The sequence below is a fragment of the Leiobunum rupestre genome, chromosome 5 (assembly GCF_980474605.1).
Source record: "Leiobunum rupestre chromosome 5, qqLeiRupe1.1.hap1, whole genome shotgun sequence".
Lineage (NCBI taxonomy): Eukaryota > Metazoa > Arthropoda > Arachnida > Opiliones > Sclerosomatidae > Leiobunum > Leiobunum rupestre.
In genome coordinates this window covers 65524556-65550038 of record NC_143388.1, presented here as the reverse complement: position 1 = coordinate 65550038, position 25483 = coordinate 65524556, and the positions used below count along the sequence as shown (strand labels likewise).

The 25483-nt window shown below is 35.2% G+C and overlaps 1 protein-coding gene across 3 annotated transcripts in view; it reads right to left on the bottom strand.

Moving 5' to 3' along the window:
- LOC149945622 (kinetochore protein NDC80 homolog) overlaps window positions 1-24733 on the bottom strand; it is a 32277-nt gene extending 7544 nt beyond the window's left edge. For 2 of the 3 annotated variants that reach the window (XM_090174618.1, XM_090174615.1), the window contains exons 1-9: window positions 24514-24733; window positions 24287-24418; window positions 20313-20448; window positions 12313-12396; window positions 10217-10402; window positions 10010-10132; window positions 1344-1440; window positions 968-1065; window positions 594-738 (exon numbers count right to left, since the gene is read on the bottom strand). In XM_090174618.1, the coding sequence (XP_090030744.1) occupies window positions 594-738; window positions 968-1065; window positions 1344-1440; window positions 10010-10132; window positions 10217-10402; window positions 12313-12396; window positions 20313-20448; window positions 24287-24414 (997 nt within the window). In that variant the 5' untranslated portion in view covers window positions 24415-24418; window positions 24514-24733. The other variant, XM_090174617.1, reaches the window with a different exon arrangement.
- Between the last annotated feature and the right edge of the window lie 750 nt (window positions 24734-25483).

The following is a 25483-nucleotide window of genomic DNA, read 5'->3' as shown; positions in this document are numbered from 1 at the left end:
TAAATTTAAAATAGTATCTCATTTAAAGACCAAATACTACAGTTCCATCCATATTAGTCTTTTAGTTTTCTTTGTGAAATAATAATAATTATTATTAATATTATAAAAAAAAATTTTCATTGGTGAACCAAATCTTTTTAGAGGTGTGAAAAAACATGTATGCTCATTATTTTCCACTCATAGATGTTATTTATTACATTTTTGGCTTTATAATTTTTAATGTACGTTATCTTTAAAAAATGTTCTCAACTTGTTAAGATGTTATCAGCTTGTCTCTCAAATGATTTATAATATATAACAGAAGGATGACCAGAATGGCTTATTACGCACTACTACTGGACATGACATATTGCTATGATGTTGCTTAGAAGGTTGATACAACCAATGGAGTGTCATATTGCTGGTCAAGTTATGGTCTAGACTGAATATCAAAATTAAACTGAGTTTAGTGAAGCACAAACACCAATGCTTAGGATTTTGTTCTTGCTACTAGGTGACATATAATATCAATATGTAGTTCCAAAGATGTCTACCTCAGCACTTGCGTAATGCGCTTTAGTTCAAAAATTGTGAAATTGAAAAAAAAAACTTACGTAGAGCATCAGACTGCACATTCAAAACTGACAACTCTTCTTTCTTTAATTCTAGTCTTTGCGCCATTTCCTCATTGTAAGACGCAAATCTCCCAATATCAACTCTTGTATTGACGATTTGCTGTTCCTGATCTTTTATAATAGCCTAAAAAAAGGTTAAAAACTAAATGTTAAAAGTATCACTGTATTCATTGCATCAAATTATTGGAGGTTAATTTTAATTAAATTGGGCTATAAGTGACATGTTTAATTAATTTAAAAATATATAACATTCTTTATCACAGTTTAAATCCAATTTAAAATTTTCTGTAACTTTAATTCATATGCTAATTGTGTTATTTTTATTCACTCAGCCAAATTTTTTAAGAACTTACAAGCTCTTCTTCCGTTCTCTTATAATCGGCATCCAATTTGGAACGAGTAGCTTTTAAATCTTCTAATTCTTCTCCAGAAATGCCCATGTACTCTTGAACTAAAATGTTTAAGAAATAAATTGCAGTTAATACATTAAAATAGTAAAATCAAATATTCTATCCCTAAAATTTACAAATGAACATTTTTAACCATAAAACATATAATTTATCATGATATTATGTTATAGTTGAAATTTCTAATTCAATCTTTTAAATATGTAATACCAATTTTGCAGTACTAAAAGTGGTTGACAACTTGAGCTCTACACTCCATGTTAGTTATTTTTTTTTAAACTGGCCAGTTAGAAAGTTAATAACAAAAATGAATAAATTATACCCAAAAATTTAATTTCTTTAACTTTATCATCTTCAGTTAAATCCACTGCAGACTGTACATAGCTCATGAATTGTTCAGAAGTTTGCTGATGAAAGATCTACAAAAAAGTAAACACCAATAATGAATAATAAAGTTAATAGATTCATTATCGTAAAAAAAGGTTATTAAATGGTTAATCAAATATTGCTTCAACCAGGTCACAAACATAACTTAAATGTGTGAAAAGTTCACCAAATTTATTTTTGGTAATAGACCGATCAACTTTTGCCATTAAATTGATCATAACATTTAGAGTAGTTGTTTCTAAAAGATGAAGGCGGGTGGGGATTTTTGCAATATACTATGAAATTCAAACCATTTGAATTTAAGCAGGATTTTTTCCCAAGTAGGCACCGATGAATTTAGAGGCCCCCCTCTACGCAATAATTTCAATCGATAAATTCAGGTTTTTTCTTTTAACTAAACTCTCCGTTTTGAAAGAGTTCACCGTTTTTTTATTGCAAAATTATGTGAAGCTAAAATTAAATTAATTTTTTCCCTTGTCCCCCAGTTTAACCAACATTTAGATATCCAATATCCCCAATTCCAATAATCCCTTATTTTAAATGTTAAATTCGTTTTACTCAATGAATGACAGTCTGCGATTAGAGCTCTTCCCAAATTCATCAACCACTAACATCGGATTTCTTATAAATGATTCGATAAATCTCGATTAATGGATAATGTGGCCAGGTTGGAAAGTCTTGTAACCGATGTATCTTCCCCAGTTACAACCTAGTTTGATTGTTCCCTAGCCACGTTAGAGCGTTAGAGTGAGAGAGCATTACAATTTAAAAAAGCACCAATGAAGTTCCAATCATTATTTATTTGAGGCGATTTAGGTAATTGTAGCAATATCAATAATCAAAACATTAGAAAGTAACAGTTCTTCAATTAAGTACAATAATAATTTAAGATGAAAGAGTAAAAAAACACAAAACATCATACCCGTAGTTACCATTGTGCAGCAGACATAGCAAAGCACTAATATAAAGTAATAATTACTAACTTCCTCCGTAAGAGTGAAAAATGGCAAGGTTATGACAAGGTAAAAAAACACAACTCTTTCTAACATATAATAATTTAACAAAATACACTTATATTTACAACTAAATAATAATATACTTTAAGAACTACCTAATCAACCTACTCCAACAGCATCATCACTATCAATCTCCCTCAATCTTAGCTAACCTTCCTTTAAATACAGCCACTATGGGCATACAGCCAAAAGGAGTAAAAAAGATAATTTAACGACGTCATGAGAGTCGTGTTCTTATAGCGTTTTCCGTTGGGAACCTCCGAGTGTGATCCGGATTTGTTGAATGACGTCACTGCTCTCTGTAGGAGGCGATCGGAGGATTCGCCCTGGTAGCTCCCAATGAAATAAGAAACGTTTTCGGAGCACTCTTTTGTTTCCCTCCGACTCAAAACATGCCGTCCATGATGTCACTAACGTCGAAATTCATGCCCTTCCGCTCTCAATCTATCAATCTAGGGATACTGCCGTGGTTAAAATCATTTCCCCTACCACTGATGGGAACGATGAACTCACGCTGGCATCTGCTTACTTTCCTTACGATGATGCTCTGCCCCCACCATCACAGGAGGTGACCAATTTGGTCAACCACTGTGAGCGGTCGGGAAAGAAGCTCATTATAGGTTGTGATGCGAACGCTCACCATGTTATCTGGGGCATCAGCAACTGCAACGATTGTGGTAATAAGCTAATGGAATACGTGGTCAGTACGAAACTTCATATTCTTAATAAGAACAATGAACCAACTTTTGTTACTCGTAACGGCCAAATTGCACTACAGCGGCCTCATGTAATTTCGTTTTTTTTGGTGTAGCACTTGACGCGTAGATTACGAAACTATTTTTTTTGGGCCGCAAGTGATAATTAAATTAATTAACTTAATTTTAAAAATTGTAATTTTAGGGAATTACTGGTTTTTTTAATTTTTTTGTGGCCGAGAATGTAGCACTTGACGCTTAGATTACACTAAACCAATTTTTTTGGGGCTGCAAATGAGAATTTTTTAATCAATTTAACTTTTAAAAGAGGCGTCATTTTAGGAGTTTAGTAACGTTTTTCTAATACTAAACTACCCGTATTGGCGCCTCCCCAACCCCATACTAAAAAAAGCGATGGGCCATCTATAGCGCGACCTAGAGGACAGTACCAAGCCTTACGCATCAAGTATATACTTTTAATCTCAACCAGAAAAAAAGTGGCCCAAAAATAGAAAACACCTAGAAAATGAACAAAAACTATAATAGATTTGATAAAGTACGGGAATATCACTTTGTGGCCCAAAAATACAAAACACCGAGAAAATGAACAAAAACTGTAATTGATTTTATAAAAAAAGGGAATATCACGAGGAATTCATTAGGACACCGAAACTGTGGTGTCGGCGAACACACGACGGAAATAAGTACAACGAAACACGTGAAAATACCCAAAAATTAGAAATTTAAAATTACATAAGAAAATTAAATTATCATTTGCGGCCAAAATAAAAACTATCCTCGGCATCTACGTGACAAGGTCTATCAGGCGCAACCAAAATTAATATAAAATTCAATGAAAATGAAAAAAAATTAAAATTAAAAAAATTAAATTAAACAATTATATACTCATTTGCGGCCAACATAAAAAATACACTCGGCATCTACGTGACAAGGTCTATCAGGCGCAACCAAAATTAATATAAAATTCAATGAAAATGAAAAATTTTTAAAATTAAAAAAATTAAGTTAAACAATAAATAATCATTTGCGGCCAAAATAAAAAATACATTCGTCATCTACGTGACAAGGTCTATCAGGCGCAACCAAAATTAATATTAAATTCGATGAGGCCGCTGTAGTGCACTTCACCCCTCGTGACAGAAGAAAATGTCGCAGCTCTAATTAATGACTGGCATGTGTCCAGTGAACAATCACTGTCGGATCACAGACACATTTGCTATAAGGTCAGGATGAAACTGGTTCAGGTTTATACCGTACTTTGTAATCCCAGGCGAACTAATTGGCCTGGTTTTAGGGATGATTTAAATTTTCATCTGAAGGATGATAAGCCTAGGCTGTCATCGGTGCTGGATTTTGATTTGGCTGTTGATCGCATGAAACATGCCATTATCGACTCCTACCACCGTAACTGTCCGGTGAAGTCTACTAACCCGCCAAGGCTAGTTCCGCGAGGCCAAGAGGGACTTGTCGAGGAATTTCTGTGAGAATATCTCTGATATTCCAAGTACGGCAAAGCTAATGAAAATTATGGCCAACGATAAGACTAAACATCTTGACACTAAGTTGGAAGATGGCAGTCATTCTTCGTCGGGTAAGGAGACTAACTCATACGTTAGATGTACACTTTCCTGACTCCAGAATTACGAACAGTACTGATTCTGACCCCTTTCCTATTAGGATTGCACGTACCAAAAGGTAGGATTGGGTGGTGGCGAATAAAATTGTCACGCACTCCAGGCTTATTTGGGCACTAAAGTCTTTTAAGCCCTATAAGTCTCCAGGGCCGGATGGGATAATTCCCACTCTGTTGCAGGAGGGCATTGATATTATCTGCCCAATGTTAAGTAGAATCTATAGGGCTTGTATTGCCCTTGGATATATTCCTAGCACCTGGAAACTTTCTAGGGTGATCTTTATTCCGAAGCCAGGGAAATATAACTATCTCGAGGCTAAGGCCTTTTGGCCAATCAGTTTGACTTCATTTTTTCTAAAGATTTTGGAGAAAGGCAAATCTACTGAGACTGCCCTTCATGGCATAACTAATTGCATTGAAAGGGCTATTAACTTTAAGGAAATAGCGTTAGCAGTGTTCCTCGATATTGAGGGCGCTTTTGATAAGGTGTCCAGCACAGTCAACATGAAGGCTGCAAAGCGCTTTGGCATTAATGACACTCTGTGTCTCTGGATCAAAGCTATGCTGACGAATCGTGTGGTGGTATCCTCCCTGCTCGGTGAATCCCTTATGGTCACCACAAGCCGTGGTTGCCCGCAAGGTTGAGTTTTATCACCTCTGCTGTGGTGGCTGGTTATAGATGAGCTTTTGGTGAGGCTAGACCGGGATGGGTGCCGCTGCTTCGGCTACGCCGACGATATCGCCATCATCTTTACGGGAAAGTTCCCCAACACTAAGCGTTTTAGTGAGAAGGGCTCTTGCATCAGTGGAAAACTGGTGCAGGGAAGTTGGTCTTACGGTTAATCCTAATAAAACGGTACTTGTTCCTTTTACTCGTAAAAGGTTGCAATACTCTTTTAATGATATCTCATTATTTGGGACTATTTTGAGCGAAAGTAAATTGGTGTTACTCTTGACAACAAACTAACGTGGAAGCCTAAGATGTTACTTTGGAGGACCAGAAGTGCAGTTAGCAGGTCATGGAGGCTTAGCCCTAAAGTGGTCTTCAGGCTGTACACCATTATCTCTTATGCTGCAGTGGTCTGGTGGCCAAGAGTCCGAATTAAGACTGTGCCGAGCGATCTGCGCACCCTACAAAGGCTGGCTTATGTCAGCATCACAGGAGCTATGAGAACAGCCCCAAGTGCTTCTCTAGAAATTATCCTGAACATTCTTCCTCTTCATCTTTTCATAGAGGAAGCTGCTGCTATGAGAGCCTATAGGTTCAACCAGAATGGTTGGTGGAAGGCGAATACTTGGGATAATAGCCACACCAAGATCTTTCGGGAAATTTCAAGTCAGTTACCTGTCTACCTAATGGGTTCTGATATGATGACTACGAAGCTACATTTTAGTAAGTCTTTCAATACTTATTTTCCAAGCCATACAGAGTGGGCCAATCATAGTACCATCGGGGCCAGAGGAGAAATCGTCTGGTTTACCGATCGGTCTAAGACCCGCTCTGGCTCTGGTTCGGGGTTGTATTGTCTTACTAGCAATCTCGGCTTCTCTGAAAGCCTTGGTGTCTATGCTAGTGTTTTTCAGGCCGAAATTGCCGCTTTCTGCTTCTGTGTTGACTTTTGTCTTAAAAAGAAGCTTCATGGCAAGGTTATCCAAATTTATTCGGATAATCAAGCAGCCCTAAAGGCTCTCAACCAGTTTCAGGTCTCTTCTAAACTGGTTTACAGCTGTTTGAACCTCCTCTCGGAGCTAGGCACCAACAATAAAGTTCAGCTCTATTGGGATCCTGGCCATCGGAGGTACTATAGTAATGAGAGGGCCGATGTCTTAGCCAAGAAGGGGGCAGAGGCTGGGTTCCTATCCCCTCTAGCATAGTTCGCGGCCTTATCTCTAACTCCATGACTGGCTTGAGATGGATAGCCAAAGGCAGCAGGGTTGGAAAAAAGCCGGCTTTATTTTAAAAAATCCAGACGAGTGGTTTTAATTGGCTATATCTGGGTTTTTTTTAGTTATATCCGGCTAAAATATAAACAGTACCTTTTACTTATGTAAGTAGAAATTGTCTGCAGTTATTGTCGTAAATAAGAAACTAACCAAATAAAGCGAAATAACTATATAAAATAACTGAATTCTTTTGATTTACTCGGGAAATTCCCCCTAGTTTTTGTGTATGACGCACCGACAGAAGCGAGGCAGCGAACTTTGGAACTTTAAACCTACCGAAAAACTGGTAAAAGTAAACCGGTTTCAAATTCGAATCAAAAGATAAAATAAATTTCTAAATATAAACTATTAATTTACTAAAATATTCATATTGTAATTTTTTTTAAAAAGGCAAAAAAATCTTGATTTTTTTCAAGTGGCTATAACCGGATTTAACCAGGTGGCTATAACCAGTATGGCTGGTTCTATGCCAACCCTGAAAGGCAGGCTAAAGAGTTTATCTCGGGCCCCTCTAGGCAGAGAGCTAAGGAGCTGCTCTCGCTTTCCAAAACTTATATCAGGTTGGCCGTTGGCCTACTAACAGGTCATTGTCTCCTTAACAGACATCTTTACCTGATTGGAATCAGTGATGATCCAATCTGTAGGGCGTGTCAGGCTGAGGAGGAAACCGCCTCTCATGTACTTTGTAGGTGCGATTACTACGCGGCCCAAAGATTCTATAATATGCCGGACAAAATGATTCTCCGTTTTGTGTCGGATATTGGGCTTTTTAAGTCCTTAGCCCTTCACCCCTTCATTAATAATAATAATAATAATAATAATAATAATAACTGATAGGAATATCCTGAAATAAAGCTTTTATTATTATTATTATATTTTTCTAGTCTGAAAACCCCTCAATAAATCCCGCATTTCTGCCACCTAAAAAATGCCGACAACAAAAACAATAAACTTTATCGTTTGCTAAAGAATATTCGAGCATTTGGTATACCAAGAAGAATTGAAGCCTCGGTTTTTACCACCCATTAGGGTTTTGAGAAAAGACGCGAGGTTAGGTTGAACGGGCAGACAATCCTTATCTAAACTAATATCTAAAGCAATTAATCATCTTACGTTTGAATTGTCTATCTTTGCACTCGAGGGTCTATTAGAGGATTCAACCAAAATTTCCAATAACTCCGAATTTAGTACTACCTCCTTAGCCGGACTGACATCGACATTGGGTAAAAAATCATGTTAGGGTTTATTGAAGAACAACTACTAAACTGATATTAAACTAAGTTAATTTATTAAGAGTTATCTATTTACAAGTTATCATCACTGGTGCAATTAGGGAAGTGGCCCGCCACTCGCGTTACAGCCGCCGATCTTAGTTCAGTTCAATGTTGCCAGTCAGTTCCCATTTTATACAATGAGGTATAACACACTCGGTTTATGCCAAAGACTAATTATTATAGTACAATACATCATAACATGTTTTTTACTGTTTTCAGTCTCTATAAAACCTAGTCTCCCCTGAATTCAGTTTATTTATTTTAGCTGACGGTTGAAGAAATCGTTCCATTGAGTCTTTCCGACTGCTAACTATGCTCGCTTCTCTCTTACATTTTGGGCGTTTTTGGGCCCCTGACATACTTTTGGGAACTCATTCTGGTTTTAGTTTTTAAAGTAAAAACTCCAGATACTACGCTTATAGTCTTAAAAAAAACTAGTTTTAAGAATGGTACCACCCTCGGCACCACCAATAGTTTGGTTCAAAATATCTAGCTACTAAAAGCTTGAAAAAAGCCAACTAACTATATAAACTAGCCCGAAATGTTTTTATTTAAAAAAGCGCAGTACGGCTTCTTTAAACCTCTAGGAGGTAGATGTCGGAGGTAGATGTCGGCTTTTGCCAAAAATATTAAAACAAAACAGACACCACTAATATAGTTTTGTTAAAAAATAACTAGCTACTAAATAAAAAGCTTGAAAGAAGCCCACTAACTATATAAACTAGCCCCGAAATGTTTTTATTTAAAACAAGCGCAGTACCGCTTCTTTAAACCTCTAGGAGGTAGAAGTCGGCACTTGCCAAAAATTTTTAAACAAAAAGGACACTAAATTAACTGACTGAAAAAGACTCGAAATGTAGAGAACTGCTTTGAAGAAGCGCACAAAATGAAATGAAATTCTGGTAAAAATAATGTCTTAACTTCGTTAAGATAAGAGTGCACCACCGGCCTTTGGAACACGTGACCCAGTGAGCAAATCACAAACCCGCAAATCAGCTGGAGCTTTCCAGTTTTACCCCCATGGTGGAGGAATAAGAAAACTGGTAGTCAACTAGTCATCTTTGCAATGAATTGGAGGCCTAAAGAAGGAACCTTTTCTTAAATTGGAGGCCCCAAGTAGGCCTATAGTTCTTAAAATGGAGGCCCCTTAAGTAGGCCCAAAATTTTACAACGTAGGCACCCCTTACCAAAAAATAAGATGGTTTTTAGTTGGTATTTAGTTGGTATTCACATTTAAGTTGATATTAAGTTGGTTTTAAGTGGTCAGCATATTTCAGTAAACTAGTTAAGTTGGTAATAAGTTGGTTTTAAGTTGGTGGGAAAATGCCTTTTTCTTTAAGTTGGTATTTAGTTGGTTTTTAGTGGTCAGAAAATTGCATATTATTTTTTAAGTTGGCTTTAAGTGGTCTTTATTAAGTAACATTTTAAGTAAGTTTTAAGTTGGCTGTAAGTGGTCTTTATTAAGTAACATTTTAAGTAAGTTTTTAGTTGGTTTTAAGTTGGTGTTAAGTTGTTTTTAAGTAGGTTTTTAGTTGGTATTTAGTTAGTATTTGTCTCAAATACAAACTTAAAACCAACTTAAATAGTTCTTAGACTTATTTTTTGGTAAGGGGTATGTGCCTACTTGTGCCTACCGCTAGCGGCGCTACTGAATTTAAGCGTGGTGATTGACTACACGTTAATTCTCATTAGCCAATATCCCCAACATAAGAGTTTGGGCTTTGATACAAAATGTAGATGCTACTGATTCCGTGGTCAAATCCGAAAAATCTCATACAGAATTATGGGATTCTACTACTGAATTTTGTACGCGGGTGCTTACATGGTTTTAAAAACACGCGCTCAAGCTTATTCTTTAGAGCGCATGGTAACTCATCAAATGAACGAGAAAAATATAGTTAAGTTTCTATTCTGAACATCTATTTGCAACTTGCTCTTTAACCTATTTTGAGCCTACCTTTCAGCCTGAGGAAAAAGTTAATTACAGAGTTTCGCAAGTTTGTGAAATTGGTTCTCACCTCCAACAATGAATCTTTCAAAAATCCTTTTCCAGAATCTATTTCTCTGTCACTTTCATCTGATAAGCAACGATACTCTTCAAAATTGTCTTTCCTGATGGGAACTTGGTAATGACGACAATACTTAAAAAAAAAGAGGGGAAATTATTGGTGAAGGTCAACTGGAAATTGAAGTTGAGCGAAAATGATGACTTCAAATTTACTTACTTTAATAAGGTCAACAATCCATGAGAGAAAAGGTAAAAGGTGAGCCCATGACTGGCGACTTCCTGGGTTTAATAAATGTGATCGACTGATGTTATAGGGATACCTTAAATATTTCATGATGGCTAAAACCTCATCAATTTTATTAGGTTTGGGTTTGTAATTTCTGGCAAGGAAAGTGTACATGAACTGTGTAAAGAATAGAAAAGTTTTTAAAAGAGTAAAAATTCACAATTATGAGTGCAAACTGAGATAAACTCTGCCTATTCAATATCAGAAAGCAAAGACAATGGAGAAACGAAAACCCTGAACGTGACTTTTTCAGGCAGCAATAAACTTGGGTAATAGTAGGGAGTGGGGAAAGTTTCCCAAAAGGGTCACAATCAGTGTTGCCATTTCAGGTTAATTTTTAAGACTTAAATAATTTTAACATCATACGATAAACAGCAATTGAAGGTTTTAAGCACACTTTTAGACATGTGTCTTTAAAATTTCATACAAATGAACAAAACTAATTTTCATGACTGAATTTATCTGTTAAATGATTTTATCACATTTAATGTAATAACAAGAGGTTGCTTAAACTGATGGAATTTACCGTTTGTACGGGGTTAAAATTAAATCGGGGTCGGGGTTAAGCTTCCCCGAAAAAAAATAGGTTTGGATCAGGTAAGGCCACCGTCGAAAAAAATAATACTGGCTTATTTATAACTAAAAGAACCAAATAATTTCGTGGAAGATGGTTTATAGTAATAAAAAATTACAAAAAAAAATTTATAGTATTTATTACAGACTTACAAGTTACAGAATTAATTCCAAAGTTCAATCTTCAAACATACATTCCCGAAAATTAACCCCGAAACATCCCAGATTTTATTTTTATCTTCGGTACCGGGGTCGGGAAAAAATGTTGGGGGCTTTTGGGGCTGGGATCGGGGTCGGGGTCCCCATACGAACACTAATGGAATTGTTGAAATAATTTATCTTCTACGTTCTGTTAATATATTTTTAAAATGAAAAGTAAATTTTTGGTGGTGGCCTATATCGCTCTAGCTGTTTACCAATTAGAAATATATACGGGGCGTTTCATGATAGCTTATGGACAGAACTTGAATTAAAAGATATATTATATTTAAAATTAACATAGATATTTTAACCAAAAAAGTAATATTTTTGCTTAAAATTTACATTATAATTTTCAAAGGAATTGTTTCTGATGAAAAACGGATGATTTTTTCACTCAACAAACAGTATCTTTTGAAAGGTCTGTATTTAAGCTATAACAAAAGTTAAAAACTTAAAAAAAAATGGAAAAACAACCGTAAGATAAAATTTTGCAAAACCAGTTCATAATTGAAAACCTATAAAAAGCACCCAGCTCACAGGCGCATCGCTAAGAATAACGCAACTGTATCTGACCTTGCAGACTGCAGCTTTATAGGCCAGATAAACAGATTTTGGATCAGTTATAGAATATTAATATTATTTTCCCAAGTGTGCAGCACAAATGTCTGGTCCCACAGACTGGCACAGGGTTGCCACAGTTTCTTCACAATCAAATTCCTTGACTTTTCCATCTCCGGAGATTTTAACTGACTTATTATGTGGCAAGATTTTGTAATATTTAACCTACATTTTAGTAAAAGTTTCCTATTTGCAACTGAAATGAAATTCCCTAACATTTCCCTGATTTTTAGATTACTTTTTTAAAATTCCCTGATTTTTATACCCATATTAAAATTCCCTGACTTTTCCAGGAATTCCAGGTACCGTGGCAACCCTGTGGCGCACTATGACAACTGTTTTGGTACATGAAAAGTAACCATTCCTGCCCAGATGAGAGAGCACAAACTAAAATGGTTTTTGAAGCAACTATTTGGTTTGTTTGTAGTAAATTTTGCAAATTTATGAGTTTCACAGATTTTGAATTTTTATGGTTGTTTTAATATTTCTTTTAATTATTAGGTTATTTGCTTATTGTTGACCAGTTTAAGGTAAGTTTGATATTTAGAAATCCATGGTAAATTTAGGATTAATGCACTTAAAATTGAAAGAAAGTTATGAATTACACTTATACAGCTAGATGAGTATAAAATTACCTCAAACATCATGAAAAATTCCTGTGTAGATGGAGATGTTAGCAACCTGGTTGAATATCTGTCAAACTTATAATCCTGAAGGAACTAAAATAAATAAATAAATATAAATATTAAAATTATTTTCTTCTCAACAATAAAATTAAATGAAACATTTCACTCATCAGAATTTCAAGAGAATAAATGAAGTAATGAAGCAAATAAAGGCAAATTTGGACATTCATTGGAGGAACTGCACAATATTTTATTCAGAATTTTAAAAGAATTACCATAAGAGAGAATGTGTCTTCACCAACAATACTATGAAATCTGCAATTAAGCCTAAAACAGATCTTTTCAATGTGATTTTAACTACACGCACTCTAACCTCCCTCCGACCCTTAACAGGGTCCTTTAAATATTTATAAATTAGTGCTACCACTAGCAAGGATCAAACCAGGGTCAAAAATCTACCCTGGGTCAAGGCCCAGGGTCTTCTAAATGGCCGGTTCAAACATTACCAGAAGAACCACACCACCTCAGTTTATCTCCATTTAACTTTTTACCCTTCCAATTTGAAAGTTAATGTTAATGTGACGAAGAACAACTTTCTAGTTGGATTTTTTTTCTAAACCTAATGGTTCACGATATAATTTTAGTATGACCTTGAAGCGATGGTTCAAGGTCATACAATTTTCCAAATATTAAAATCCCTCACCATGATGAGCTTGTCTAGCAAATTTCGATAATGTAGCACAACTTGTTTTGGAGTTATTAGCGCTTTCTTGCAATTTTCCCTGTTACGAACTTTGTGTTTTGGTAAAATTTTTCTCGCCTTCCTATTGGTCAAATCCGATCGGGTCCATGCTATTAAGGAATAAAACGTGACGGGGAACACTTTTCTAATTGGAAACAGCTTTCTAACACTTACGGTTCTCGAGATAGTTTTTGCATGACCTTGAAGACTTTTTCAGGGTCATCAAAATTTGCAAAGTAGGTTTCCCCCTACACACTCTATGCGGACTAAAAATTTCAAAATCATACCTTAAACTGTTTTGGAGATATTCGCCCTAGTCCATATTTTAGTAGACACCCTGTATACTAGTGTGTTGTAAAATATTTTTTTTTTAAAATAATTGTTCTTTATTTTTTGGTTCATTTCTTATATTTAAAACAAACTACAATGTTCAACTGATAAATTTTGGGCTTGAAGCCTAAATAGAAATACCAATGTAGCATAATTTTGAGAGTTTTATACTTCCGTGTAATTATCAGAAACAGTTACAAACTGCACTAGAAAAATATCTTTTGCTAAAAAAGTAGAAGCTGAATTCAAAGAATTAAAAAAATAGCTGAAAACCAAAATTCCCTTTTCATTGTCTTTTTGAACAGCACCAATTGATAGGAAACTGTAAAATTTAAATTAAATGGTTTTCTGAGAATGTACCTTTTAGGCTCGTTAGCATGCCTTTCTACCCAAGGTCCTCTCTCAATTGGAAATTCTTTAATTTTCCTGATTGTATAGCATGTATATAGTTAACTACAGTTAATATGACAGTGAGGAATCACTATCAGCAGCTAATTTATACACATACAAAAGTAAAATTACGATTACATCAGCGAATGAATGACTAAAAAAAAGAAACCAAAATATATGAAGTCTATCTGCACCCAAAAATTATTATCTCCTATATAGATATAGAGTCAAATCAACCGGGTCCGTACCACTCAAGTCACCGAATTTGATGAAATTTTCTGAACAGGTGTACTTATGGGTAAAACTAACCCCTGTAAAGAAAAAGTGCTGAAAAAAGTTTTTTTAGGAAGTTATAGGGTAAAATGGTTTTTTGCGATTTTCCGAAAATTTGTTCCACCCAAACAATAAAATAACTATAACTTCGGCTCTAAAAGAGATAAAAACGTGACCAATGACTTATTTTTATTTTTTTTGAATCCCTGAACACACCATATTATTACTTTAAAAAAAAATTCAAACTTGGAATTCACTTATTCGCGGATCCCCAAAATAGCTATATTTAGAAAAATTATTTTTTAAACTCGATCGACGTATTTGTTTCTGTTAAAATATTTTCTTGGGGGATTTACTTTCAACGAAGTTACAACCAAAATACCGCACCCCCACTTCAAACAATATTTGGTTTTAAAATTTTTCGTAATTTAATTCCTTTTTCCTTGTGGACAACCCGAGGGGCTGATCACTCCGCGTAATCGGTGTACAGAGCCGTACCTTTGACTGTACTAATGAGATTACGCGTAATCTTTGAAGTCCCTGCCTTTGGCAGTGCTAATCTAAGCGTAATCCGGTGTACAGACTTTCTAAGAGTGGTTAGCCCCTCGGGACAACCGAATGATCTAGGTTATTGTTTTACTTTTATTAACTCCCCAGAGGTGCATTTATTTTATTTGGAATTTCTAGCAAAGTGTTCCCTTACCAAAAAATAAGTTGTATTTAGTTTGTATACACATTATTAGTTGATATTGAGTTGGTATTAAGTAGGCTCAAGTTACTATTAAAGGGGTAATAAGTTGTTATTCAGTTGGTAGGAAAATACTGCTTTTGCTAAGTTTATAATTAGTTGGTTTTTAGTAGTCAGGAAATTACATATTTTTAAGTTGGTTTTTATATGTTTCCCTAGTAGGATTTAAGTTTCTTTTAAGTAGTTAAATGTAAATGTTGATTCTGGTTTAGTTGGAAATAAGTTGATTAATAAAGAGGATTTAAGTTATTTTTAAGTAGGCATTTGTCCCAAATACAAACTGAAAACCAAGTTAAAATACAAGTTGTCCTAAGTGGTTTTTAGCCAACTTATTTTTTGGTAAGGGTTACTGTACCCCACAGCAATTTAGGTAAAAAAAAATTATTTTAAGAGTGCTTTTTCAGCATTTTCTGTTTCTTCAGTTGGTAGCTTCCATAATCTGCCTTTTGTTGTAGTAGGGTTAGCAATTAAGAGTACATCTCTACGGGAAATCCATCCTGTGCCTTCTTTGTTCGGGTAACGGTAAGACGCAGCTGGCCCGTGTGGATGAAGAAAACATAATTCTACCTCTTGATGAACATCGATTTTCGTCAGTACACATGCCAACCACCATTTACCGTCTCGTTTAACGATAATGAAACCACAAATGTCTGACCAAGGTAGCGTCTGATCCTCAGATACTTTCCCAACTTTGACTGTGACACATTTAGTTGAGGATGAAAGTACTTTGGTTTGCACTTCAGTTTTCATCATAGGCACAATTGAATGAATAGATCGAATTCCTTTAACCCGTATAGCATTTTCTAAGTGAGCTTTAAACTACTTTCCATTTCGTCTATTTACTTTTGGCTTACAAATTCAAAATTGATTTGGAAGACCTTCAACTGATTCCCACTTTGCTTTAGCCCACATGAAAAGTTGCTCCGGATTCAAAATTATGGTGTTGTTTAGACTTGCCATCCCTGCGTCTTTTCACACACCCTCCAAGACCATCGCACGGTCCTTTGCTGTGGGACATGGCAAAAAAATGCCATTCAGCATGTACTCCATTTGTGTCCTCGTCATGGTAGTATAAATTTGTAATGTTTTTGAAATTTTTGTATTGGGAAGGAGCACCATCTGAGAAGTAAACAACGCTACCCAAATCTGATAAGACTTTCTTCAAAAACTCAATAAGTTTCAATTAAAATAAGTGGACAGATGTAGAACCGTGTTTCATGCTGTCAGGGATAACCACATAATTCACATGAGCCAATGGTCCTTCAGGGTATTCTCTGTAATAGCAAACAAATGGATAGATAGTTGCTTGATCTGACACCCAGTGGAAAGACTGAATTTAAAAATAATAATATGGTGTGTTCAGGGATTAAAAAAAAATAAGTCATTGCTCACGTTTTTATCTCTTTTAGAGCCGAAGTTATAGCTATTTTATTGTTTGGGTGCAACGAATTTTCGGAAAAGCGCAAAAAACTATTTTACCCTATAACTTCCATAAAAAACTTTTTTCAGCACTTCTTCACAGAAGTTAGTTTTACAGATAAGTACACCTGCTCCGAAAATTTCATCAAATTCGGTGACTTGAGTGGTATGGACCTGTTTGATTTGACGTGTAATGACTATAAGAAATTAAATGAGTTTTCAAGCAGCTGACGTAAAGGGCCAGAAAGCGCGCGAAAATTGATGGGGAAGGCACATGCGCGGTGTGACGTCATCAAAGATAAACATTGCACCTGCAGTAGTTATAGCTGAGTGTTTACGTGATAATTATTAGCTTAAATTCTGCGTTTTTTTTAAATGAATGGAAAATTAATAGCGATAAAATTATGGCAAATAATGCGGTATTACCTAACTAATTTTAACCCAGAGAAAGCTCTTCAGATGAAGAAGAAAATAGGGGAAATGATAATCAAACTGATTTTGATGATAGTATGGAAGGAATTAAAGACCGGTTACTTACTAGAATTGTTATGTATTTCAGTTTTAGGGTTTTTGACACAAGAAATCTTAATTTTATTTATAAATGTGCCATTACCAAAATTGTGTGTAAGAATGCCATAGTTGCCATGATGCGGAGTCTGTGAAATCTATAGCCATGGAAGGGGTTTTAACTGCATCACTGTAATTCACTGAACAATGGGGATTGATAATTAATTGTTTAGAGGAAGAAGTTCTTAATACTGTATATGCAGCCTATGTTAGTGGGGAGATGCTAATGTTAGGTAACAATTTGAAAAACCACCCAATTGCAGAGTAAGTGAGGTATTGTAAAATTTCATACCATTTCTCAAGTTTTGTTCAACATTTGCTTATTAATTAGGCGATACAGGTATACAGCATACCAACAATTTATTAGCCTGGACGGAGAGTACGCTTCGTTGTCCCATCATGTGCGGTTATGAAAATAAGGCAATATCCTGCTTCATTAGGGTTGGCAAGAGCCAGCCAGACTTGATTAAACCACCAAATAAAATCCATGGTTAACACCACTTTTTTTTTATAAAAAAAATTGAGAAATTAATTAGAAACATTGACAAAACTTAACCTTCACTTTTTGTCGCAAGTAATGAGAGCTAACATACAAGCAATTAGGGTATCTTAAAATTAATTTTGCGCGTGAAAATACGCTGCCATGTTAGGGCATAAAAGCGGGTAAATAAGTCTGCTATACCTCACAATGTAAAGGTACTGTCACGCGCAAAAACGTAATTTTTAAATCGGGAAATTTGAGCAATGAGGGCTTGATATAAGCAATTTGATAATTTTTTATTAATAGTTTTAGCTGGTTTAAACCACCGGTTACAGCCGGTTTAATCATACTGGATTTTTCAATTTTTTAAAAAGCCGGTTTTTTGCCAACCCTGTGCTTCAAACAGGATTTATGGGGTGAAGTGTAGTACAGCGGCCTCATTGAATTTGATATTAATTTTGGTTGCGCCTGATAGACCTTGTCACGTAGATGTCGAGGGTATTTTTTATTTTGGCCGCAAATGATTATTTAATTGTTTAACTTAATTTTTTTAATTTTAAAAATTTCTCATTTTCATAGAATTTTATATTAATTTTGGTTGCGCCTGATAGACCTTGTCACGTAGATTTTGGCCGCAAATGATTATTTAATTTTTTAATGTAATTTTAAATTTCTAATTTTTGGGCATTTGCACGTGTTTTGTTGTACTTATTTCCGTCGTGTGTTCGCCGGCAACACAGTTTCAGTGTCCTAATGAATTCCACGTGATATTCCCTTTTTGTATAAAATCAGTTACAGTTTTTGTTCATTTTCTCGGTGTTTAGTATTTTTGGGCCACAAAGTGATATTCCCGTACTTTATCAAATCTTTTACAGTTTTTGTTAATTTTCTCGGTGTTTTCTATTATTGGGCCACTTTGTTAATGGTTGAGATTAAAAGTACATACTTGATGCGTAAGGCTTGGTACTGTCCTCTAGGTCGCGTTATAGATGGCCCATCGCTTTTTTTAGTATGGGGTTGGGGAGGCGCTGCGCGCCCCCAGCGCTTGAGCGAAGCGAGTGCGCGGCGCCGTCAGGCGCCAATACGGGGAGTTTAGTAACGCGTCAAGTGCTACATTCTCCGCCACCCAAAAATACAAAACCACGGTAATTCCCTAAATTAGTTCATTTTTAACATAAAGTTAATTAACTTAATTATCATTTGCAGCCCAAAAAAAATTAGTTTCGTAATCTACGCGTCAAGTGCTACATTCTCCGCCACCCAAAAATACAAAAACACGGTAATTCCCTAACATTAGTACATTTTTAACATTAAGTTAATTAATTTAATTATCATTTGCGGCCCAAAAAAAATTAGTTTCGTAATCTACGTGTCAAGTGCTACATTCTCCGCCACCCAAAAATACAAAAACACGGTAATTCCCTAACATTAGTACATTTTTAACATTAAGTTAATTAATTTAATTATCATTTGCGGCCCCAAAAAAATTAGTTTCGTAATCTACGCGTCAAGTGCTACATTCTCCGCCACCCAAAAATACAAAAACACGGTAATTCCCTAAAATTAGTACATTTTTAACATTAAGTTAATTAATTTAATTATCATTTGCGGCCCCAAAAAAAATTAGTTTCGTAATCTACGCGTCAAGTGCTACATTCTCCACCAAAAAAAAACACGAAATTACATGAGGCCGCTGTAGTGCAATTTTGCCGATTTATGTATACCTAAGACAAATGGTATTTTGTTTAGCAATATCATCATTAAAAATTAGTGTTGGGCCCAAACCGATATGAAATCGGTATCGGTATCGGAATCGGTTAAATTACGATATCGGCCAACCCTATTAAAAATTGTAATTATCAACATTTATTTTTGTGAAATTTTCATTCTAAATAAATTATTAACTCTTGAAATCACGAAACATGTTTTTTTTAATGAAATTTGATTTCGGTATGTGGAACGGTAGTTCATTTTCTCATAATCATTCAGCTTCTTCATACGTGGGTGCCAACTTTCTTCTCTCAATAACCATGTCATTTCATTCATGAACATTCTCTAATTTGAATGAAATAAAATAATTATTAATTTTATATCTATAATTTATATGAAAATAATATACACCTTTTTTCAATAAAGGAAAGAGTGTTCCTAATTATGGGATTCCTTCAGTAGTTAGTTTGGTGGCCTATTACAGTTCTCATTATTATGCAAGTCAGCCAATGCCAATAATGCCAATCTTAAAAAATATATACATATATAATTTGAGGAAAAAAACCATTCTGAAGCTTTTAAAGTACCTAGACAACATTCCTTCTACAGCCCTAGCTTCTTCCCAAGATTTGGACTAATTAATCAGACCGTTTACAATCTGTGAAAAAAATTAATTACAAATCAAAAGCACCTGATTTATCTCCTAATATTATTAGTAAACAAAGAATCTACCTGTTATCTTTGCCATTTATCAGCACCTCCTTGTTTTGGATCTTCCGATTCAGCAAAATTAAAATTAAAAGTTGTTGGAACCACGTTTGGTTTTGGATTACAATTAAATTAATTATTTACACTCAGTTTAAGACTATCAGATTCAAAAAGCAAATTACAAATGCGCGAATGTATTCCCAGTGTGAAATTTCAAAGTTTGATCTTGGCTAACCATTGTCTCAAAAGATTATGGTTTTACTAGGGAAATCTAAAGAAATTAAAACTGGGTGAAGCACTAGAAGACATGCAGGAAACTGAACAACAATAAACCATATTAAAATTTAAAATAATAGTAATACAATAATGATCGCTATGATACACACTGAGCAAACTCGCCTAAAACCAAGACGGAATCCAGCGCTCGTGAATCTTTGTTTATCAACGTTGACGTCACAATACATCCTAAGCGCGCGCATACAAATTAGAGAGAGACACTCTAAGCGAAGGCTATGTGAGGAAGCTAACCGAGAAATAAGAGACAACGCAGATAGACTTAAGATTTTCAGTATGCTATGGCATCTATAAAGGGTCAACTCTTGTATTCTGAGCATACAAAATAAGATCTTGAATTTATTTACCATAGATAATTTCTGCATACACTCGTGTTGAAACTCTTTGCTGGACAAAGGTCTTGTGTCTTTCTTCGGTCTACCTCCATCACTGAAACGACTTGCAAGGCTCGCACGGCCTGAAATCTTGCCAATACTAGAGCTCCTGTTATAATGAACCACATAAATATTTGATAATTGAGTTATATCTACACACAGGAATCAGTTATGTTTAAAATTAAATTTAATATTCAATTAGACACCTTTTCACTCACATGCTGCTTTTTACTAACACTCGTAAAAGTAAATAGTTTATCAATTTCTTCTCTTAAACTTTCCCTACCCAATGAATACTCACTCCTCCCCTCCTCCAAACTTTTTAACAATTTCCGTAATTATGTTATTATGGTTATGCCTTGGTGGTAATAGGGTCATGAACTATGGTTAAATCTGTATTTATAGCAAAAATTATTATGCGATTATGAAACTAAAGCCTTTTCAACCTTATGTAACTTTTTTTTATAAGGGCCAAAAGTAAATTTTCATACCCCCAAATATTTTATTGAATAAAATATATTAAGTCGATTTTCTTTAGTTCTAAGGTATAGTCAAAATATAAGAATTCAAAAACAAATTGGTAGAATTAACCATAAATTTAATAAAACATAAATCGCAGTACTTCAGCAAAGATAATCTAGACTACGTACCCTAGATTGGAAATGCGGCGAGATTCCTACGGGCTGCCGTCTAACCACGAGATTCCCTAGTTGTGGGGGGCAATGTAATACCGTGGGAGTAAAAATTCTGAAAAATTCAGTTTGGTTCAGTTTTAAATCTCGTATCCGCGGTCGGTGCTGGCTGCTGGTGGTCTTAACAAAAAAAAATCGGGACTGGAGGACGAGGCCCGAGCCCCGAGGGTTCGACCAAGTTCGTAAATTTTCTATATTTTACTGATTGAATTTCAAAGGTATTTGTTTTAAGTTACATTAACCAGATATAATATTAAACTAAGGTTTATTTTATTTTACCAAGGTGTAAACTAAATATGGGAAAATCTTGCCAATTCAAGAGTTGTAAGAACTATCAAAAGTCTTTAATCATAAGTTGGGTTAAATTGAAATTGTAGCGAAGTTTATTAAAACGTTGGCGCCTTCAATTGTAAATATGGACAAGTAATGGAATGCTTCATTTGTCATCATTTTTATTGGATTCACCCTAATTTTTTCCAAGCAAAGCTGTTTAAAAAGAATAAAAATGTAGAAAAACATTTGAAATTAAGCATTTAAAACTAATTGTTACAAAAGGTAAATCAGAAGATTCAATCTCTTCATTGGGCAAAAATATTAATTTTTAAGCGTTTTTTAAAGTTTACCCGGCCTGAAATTATATTTCAAACATACAATTTATGACTACATCGATGATAATTAAAATTGTAATACTAACCATTCGGCTTTCTAGATTAGGGTTGTTTCTTTTGACAATAAGCGTGATCTCTTTTTAGCCCGAGGCTCGAACAAGGTCCAGATACCGAAGCAGACGAACCCGCTGAAATTTTTCAGACTAAACTTCCACCCCCAACTCTCCCACTAGGGAATCGCACGAGACAACACATTTCGCGTACGTTTCAACCCCCTGACTTCAGCAAGGAGGTACAAGATTTGAATGAAAAATAACATTTTCAATTTAAAAATCAAAGTATGCGCGGCGGACAGCGCATTGAACGAGAGCCAAAAAAAAAGAGAGCTAGAAATAAAACAGAAGCTAAAAGGGAAATACAAAAATAAAAATAAATAATAAACCCTATAGTTAGTCCAGCTGGAAATTCCGTTACGAATTTAAAAATCAGTATTTTCTACAGTCGAGTACTCAATAAGGACAGTCACCATTAAGAACCTTGAGCATGCGGATAAAAATGCCAGCGATGGTGTGGACGTTGTTTAAGTGTTTGCTTACTTGATTTTGTTCGCGCTTTCTTCTAATATCAAATAATTGTTCCCAGAAACGATCAGCAACTATATTGCAACGAGGTTTGATGTTGTTCCCATTTGGAGGAACACATGGGGTTCATTTTTAACCAAATTGCAAATGAGTGATTCTAGGTGATATTTGCATGGTCCACAGATTTTCACCAATATTGAGGACCAAGTGCCATAAAAAACTCACCCCACAAATTACGTAATAAATACTCAACCTCACTGTTGGGTTCCTACAGGGTCAAAATAAAGTCAGGGTCCAGGTTGGGGATGGGAAACTATAAAAATGCCTCAGTTTTAGATAACTATGAATTTAAAATGATGGCTATAGGTTTTTGCAGTGCATAAACAAGGACTTTCCTTGTATAGGTTGCTCAAAATGTTGCAGTCGACAGCCGAGACAACCATTCTAAAACTAAAAAAGGGACCAAAGCATTTCAAAGGTCATTCGACTCATTCTATTATCACCCCACGAAAAAAAGAGGGAGGGAATTAAGCAACCTATCTTTTATATTTAGTGGGGTACAACAGTTTTAAATTAACAAAACCTTAACCTCAAAAAAGGGCCAACCCAGACTAATTTTTTATTGTTGGGGTTGGGGACAAAAGTCAGGGTCCCATACGAACACTTACCACAGAAATACACAGCACCATGGAAATTATAATGATTAAACTTCTTTCAAAATTACGCGAACTTATTTATTGTTTTACCTCTAACAGGTATCAAATTTGCTAGCGTGCCTTGACTTATAATTTCAGTTCCAGCATAACATTAAAATACCCCCCCCTCCCCCCTCCCTGTAACTTTTAAATAGTCCCAAAGTGGGTGTGAAGCTAAATCTTTCCGTCATAGGTTATTTTTTAATGGGGCAAATAGTATATTTTCTTACCCCTCAACAGTTGACTTCCTAACGAGGGGGAGATGGGGCTGTTGATAAAGTCTTAACCATTTTCAATAAAATTTTGGATTTTACCATACATCTGTTCATAATTTGCATGGAGAAAATTTCACTAAAATCAGATAACCCATAGTTGCCAATTTGACATGGAATGATCCAATATTGAATCCTCAAATATTTTTTCCTTTATCCTTAAAGAATGATATACTAGGTATAACTTGTACAATATTACATTATCTTAGGTGGCGAAGCCCCAGATTCCCTGGAAACAGGCTGTGGGGCAGCATACATTAACTTTCACTAACATATGAGAGGGTCAAGTTGTTAATACAGTTTAAAAATTCCAGGGGATAGTTTCATTGACCACATCATTAGCAACCACTTTTACTCTGTAGCTTTTACTATCAGGTAACATTAACCATAATTCTGTTAATATTAAATTTACCATAACTTTTTACCTAACAATTTAAGGCAAATAATTTGGGCATCAATTAGCATATCAAAGAACTTAATGAGGTGGTGGGCCTATTGAAAAATTGTTGAATTGTGGTAAGGGGTTCAGTTCTATATCTCAAAGCAATAAGTGGTCTGTTTTAAGTATAGTTCTTGCCATTTTAACGTACAGACTTTGGACTTAGACAAATGTACGCAACTCATATAATAATTTTTAATTTAGTAAATGCCTTAGTCTTTTTGGCCAAGAGGTTATATGACAGTCAATTTAACTTCGACAGAAAAATCACCGTAGCTTTGACCATGGTCGACATTTTGGTCGCAATTTTTTAACTATAGGAAAAAGCATGGGTGTCGTGACGTGACGTCACACTGCCATTACTCTATAAAGCCAATGGTACTAATTATTTGAAATATACACTTTTAAAATCGTCATTGAATAGTCTTTATCACCAAACCACAGATTTATCCCTGAATGATTAAGTTCTTCTGAAACATTAACTTTAAAACGTTATATTTTAGTTAGCTAGATTATAAAGCTTTTGCCCATGTTCCTGGCAAAACAAAATTCCTGTGATATGTCACCACCTCTAACATTCCCATGAAGAAAAAAGTCGCTATACTACAGAAAAGAGTTCTTTATAAAATTTTATACAGTAATTGGATAGCTTTAACTTACCTTGCTCTTGAGCCAGCAGAGTTGGGAGGATTTAATGATCTACCCTTACTTCTGCTTCTGCTTCTTTGGATACTGCTAGCAATACTTGGAGGTCTTATACCTGATAATCTCGGTATATTTGACGCCATCACACTGAATATTGAATTAATACACAATAAATAACCAATAATGAATTTGATGATCTTAATTCCTTAACTACAGTTACTATTTAAAACAGAAAAACCTACAATCAACTGTTCCCAGAAATCTACTAGACTACAACACCGATTATTATACTTTGAAACCGCGGGAAATTTTGAGAAAATGACGTCAGACTCTTCAAAAGGTGACAAACATACTACTACCAGTAAATAAAAATGGAATTGGTGTCAGAACAGTCACCTGAGACACCACATTAGAATGAAAAGTAAAATTCGAGACGGGATAATAGACAATTTCAGCTCATAGAGTTGGGAATATTAATCTAGAGATCCAATCAAATCTGCTCCCCGCGAAACAAGTCTTTGAAAAATACGAATGTGCCTTCTGCTCTAAAATGACGAGCAAACGTTATCATATGACCCGTGAAGAAAAAAAATATTTTTGCTTGAAAACGCGTCTTATTTGCACGAATCATTGAGAGATAGACGGCGCCACGGGTAGAATGATAACGTTTTCTCGTCATTTGGGACGCCGATGGGAGCAGACGACAGTATTCTTATTTTTAAAAACTTGTTTCGCGAAATACTGAAATCCGACGTTTCGATTGGACCTCTAGATTAATATTCCCAACTCAATGTTTCAGCTACACAAAAAAAACTTCGTAAGTCCGAGCGTCTACGTATCTCCCTGACTTTGTAGTTTGTACACATTCGAAAATTTCGAATTTAACTGAAATCGTCTATTACTGAAACCGTTATTAGACACTAGCATAAACCCTATTTATGTCTTGTTCATCTTGTTAATAGGTTCCACACACAACTTCATATTTTAGCGTAAATGGGCTCAAGCACGACAGTTGAACAAGACAATTAAATTATGCTAGCGTCTAACGACAAAACTGTAAAGACAAAATAAATCGAAAACAGCTCGAACGCCTTAGCTTGAGGGAAGTCCTGTGCCTTGCCTAGTGAGGCACGCACCCAAGCAAAATTTAATAGTAAAAGCACGGTTATTCAACTTTTAAGAGGTTGCATTATTAAGGGGTTTCAATCGAGC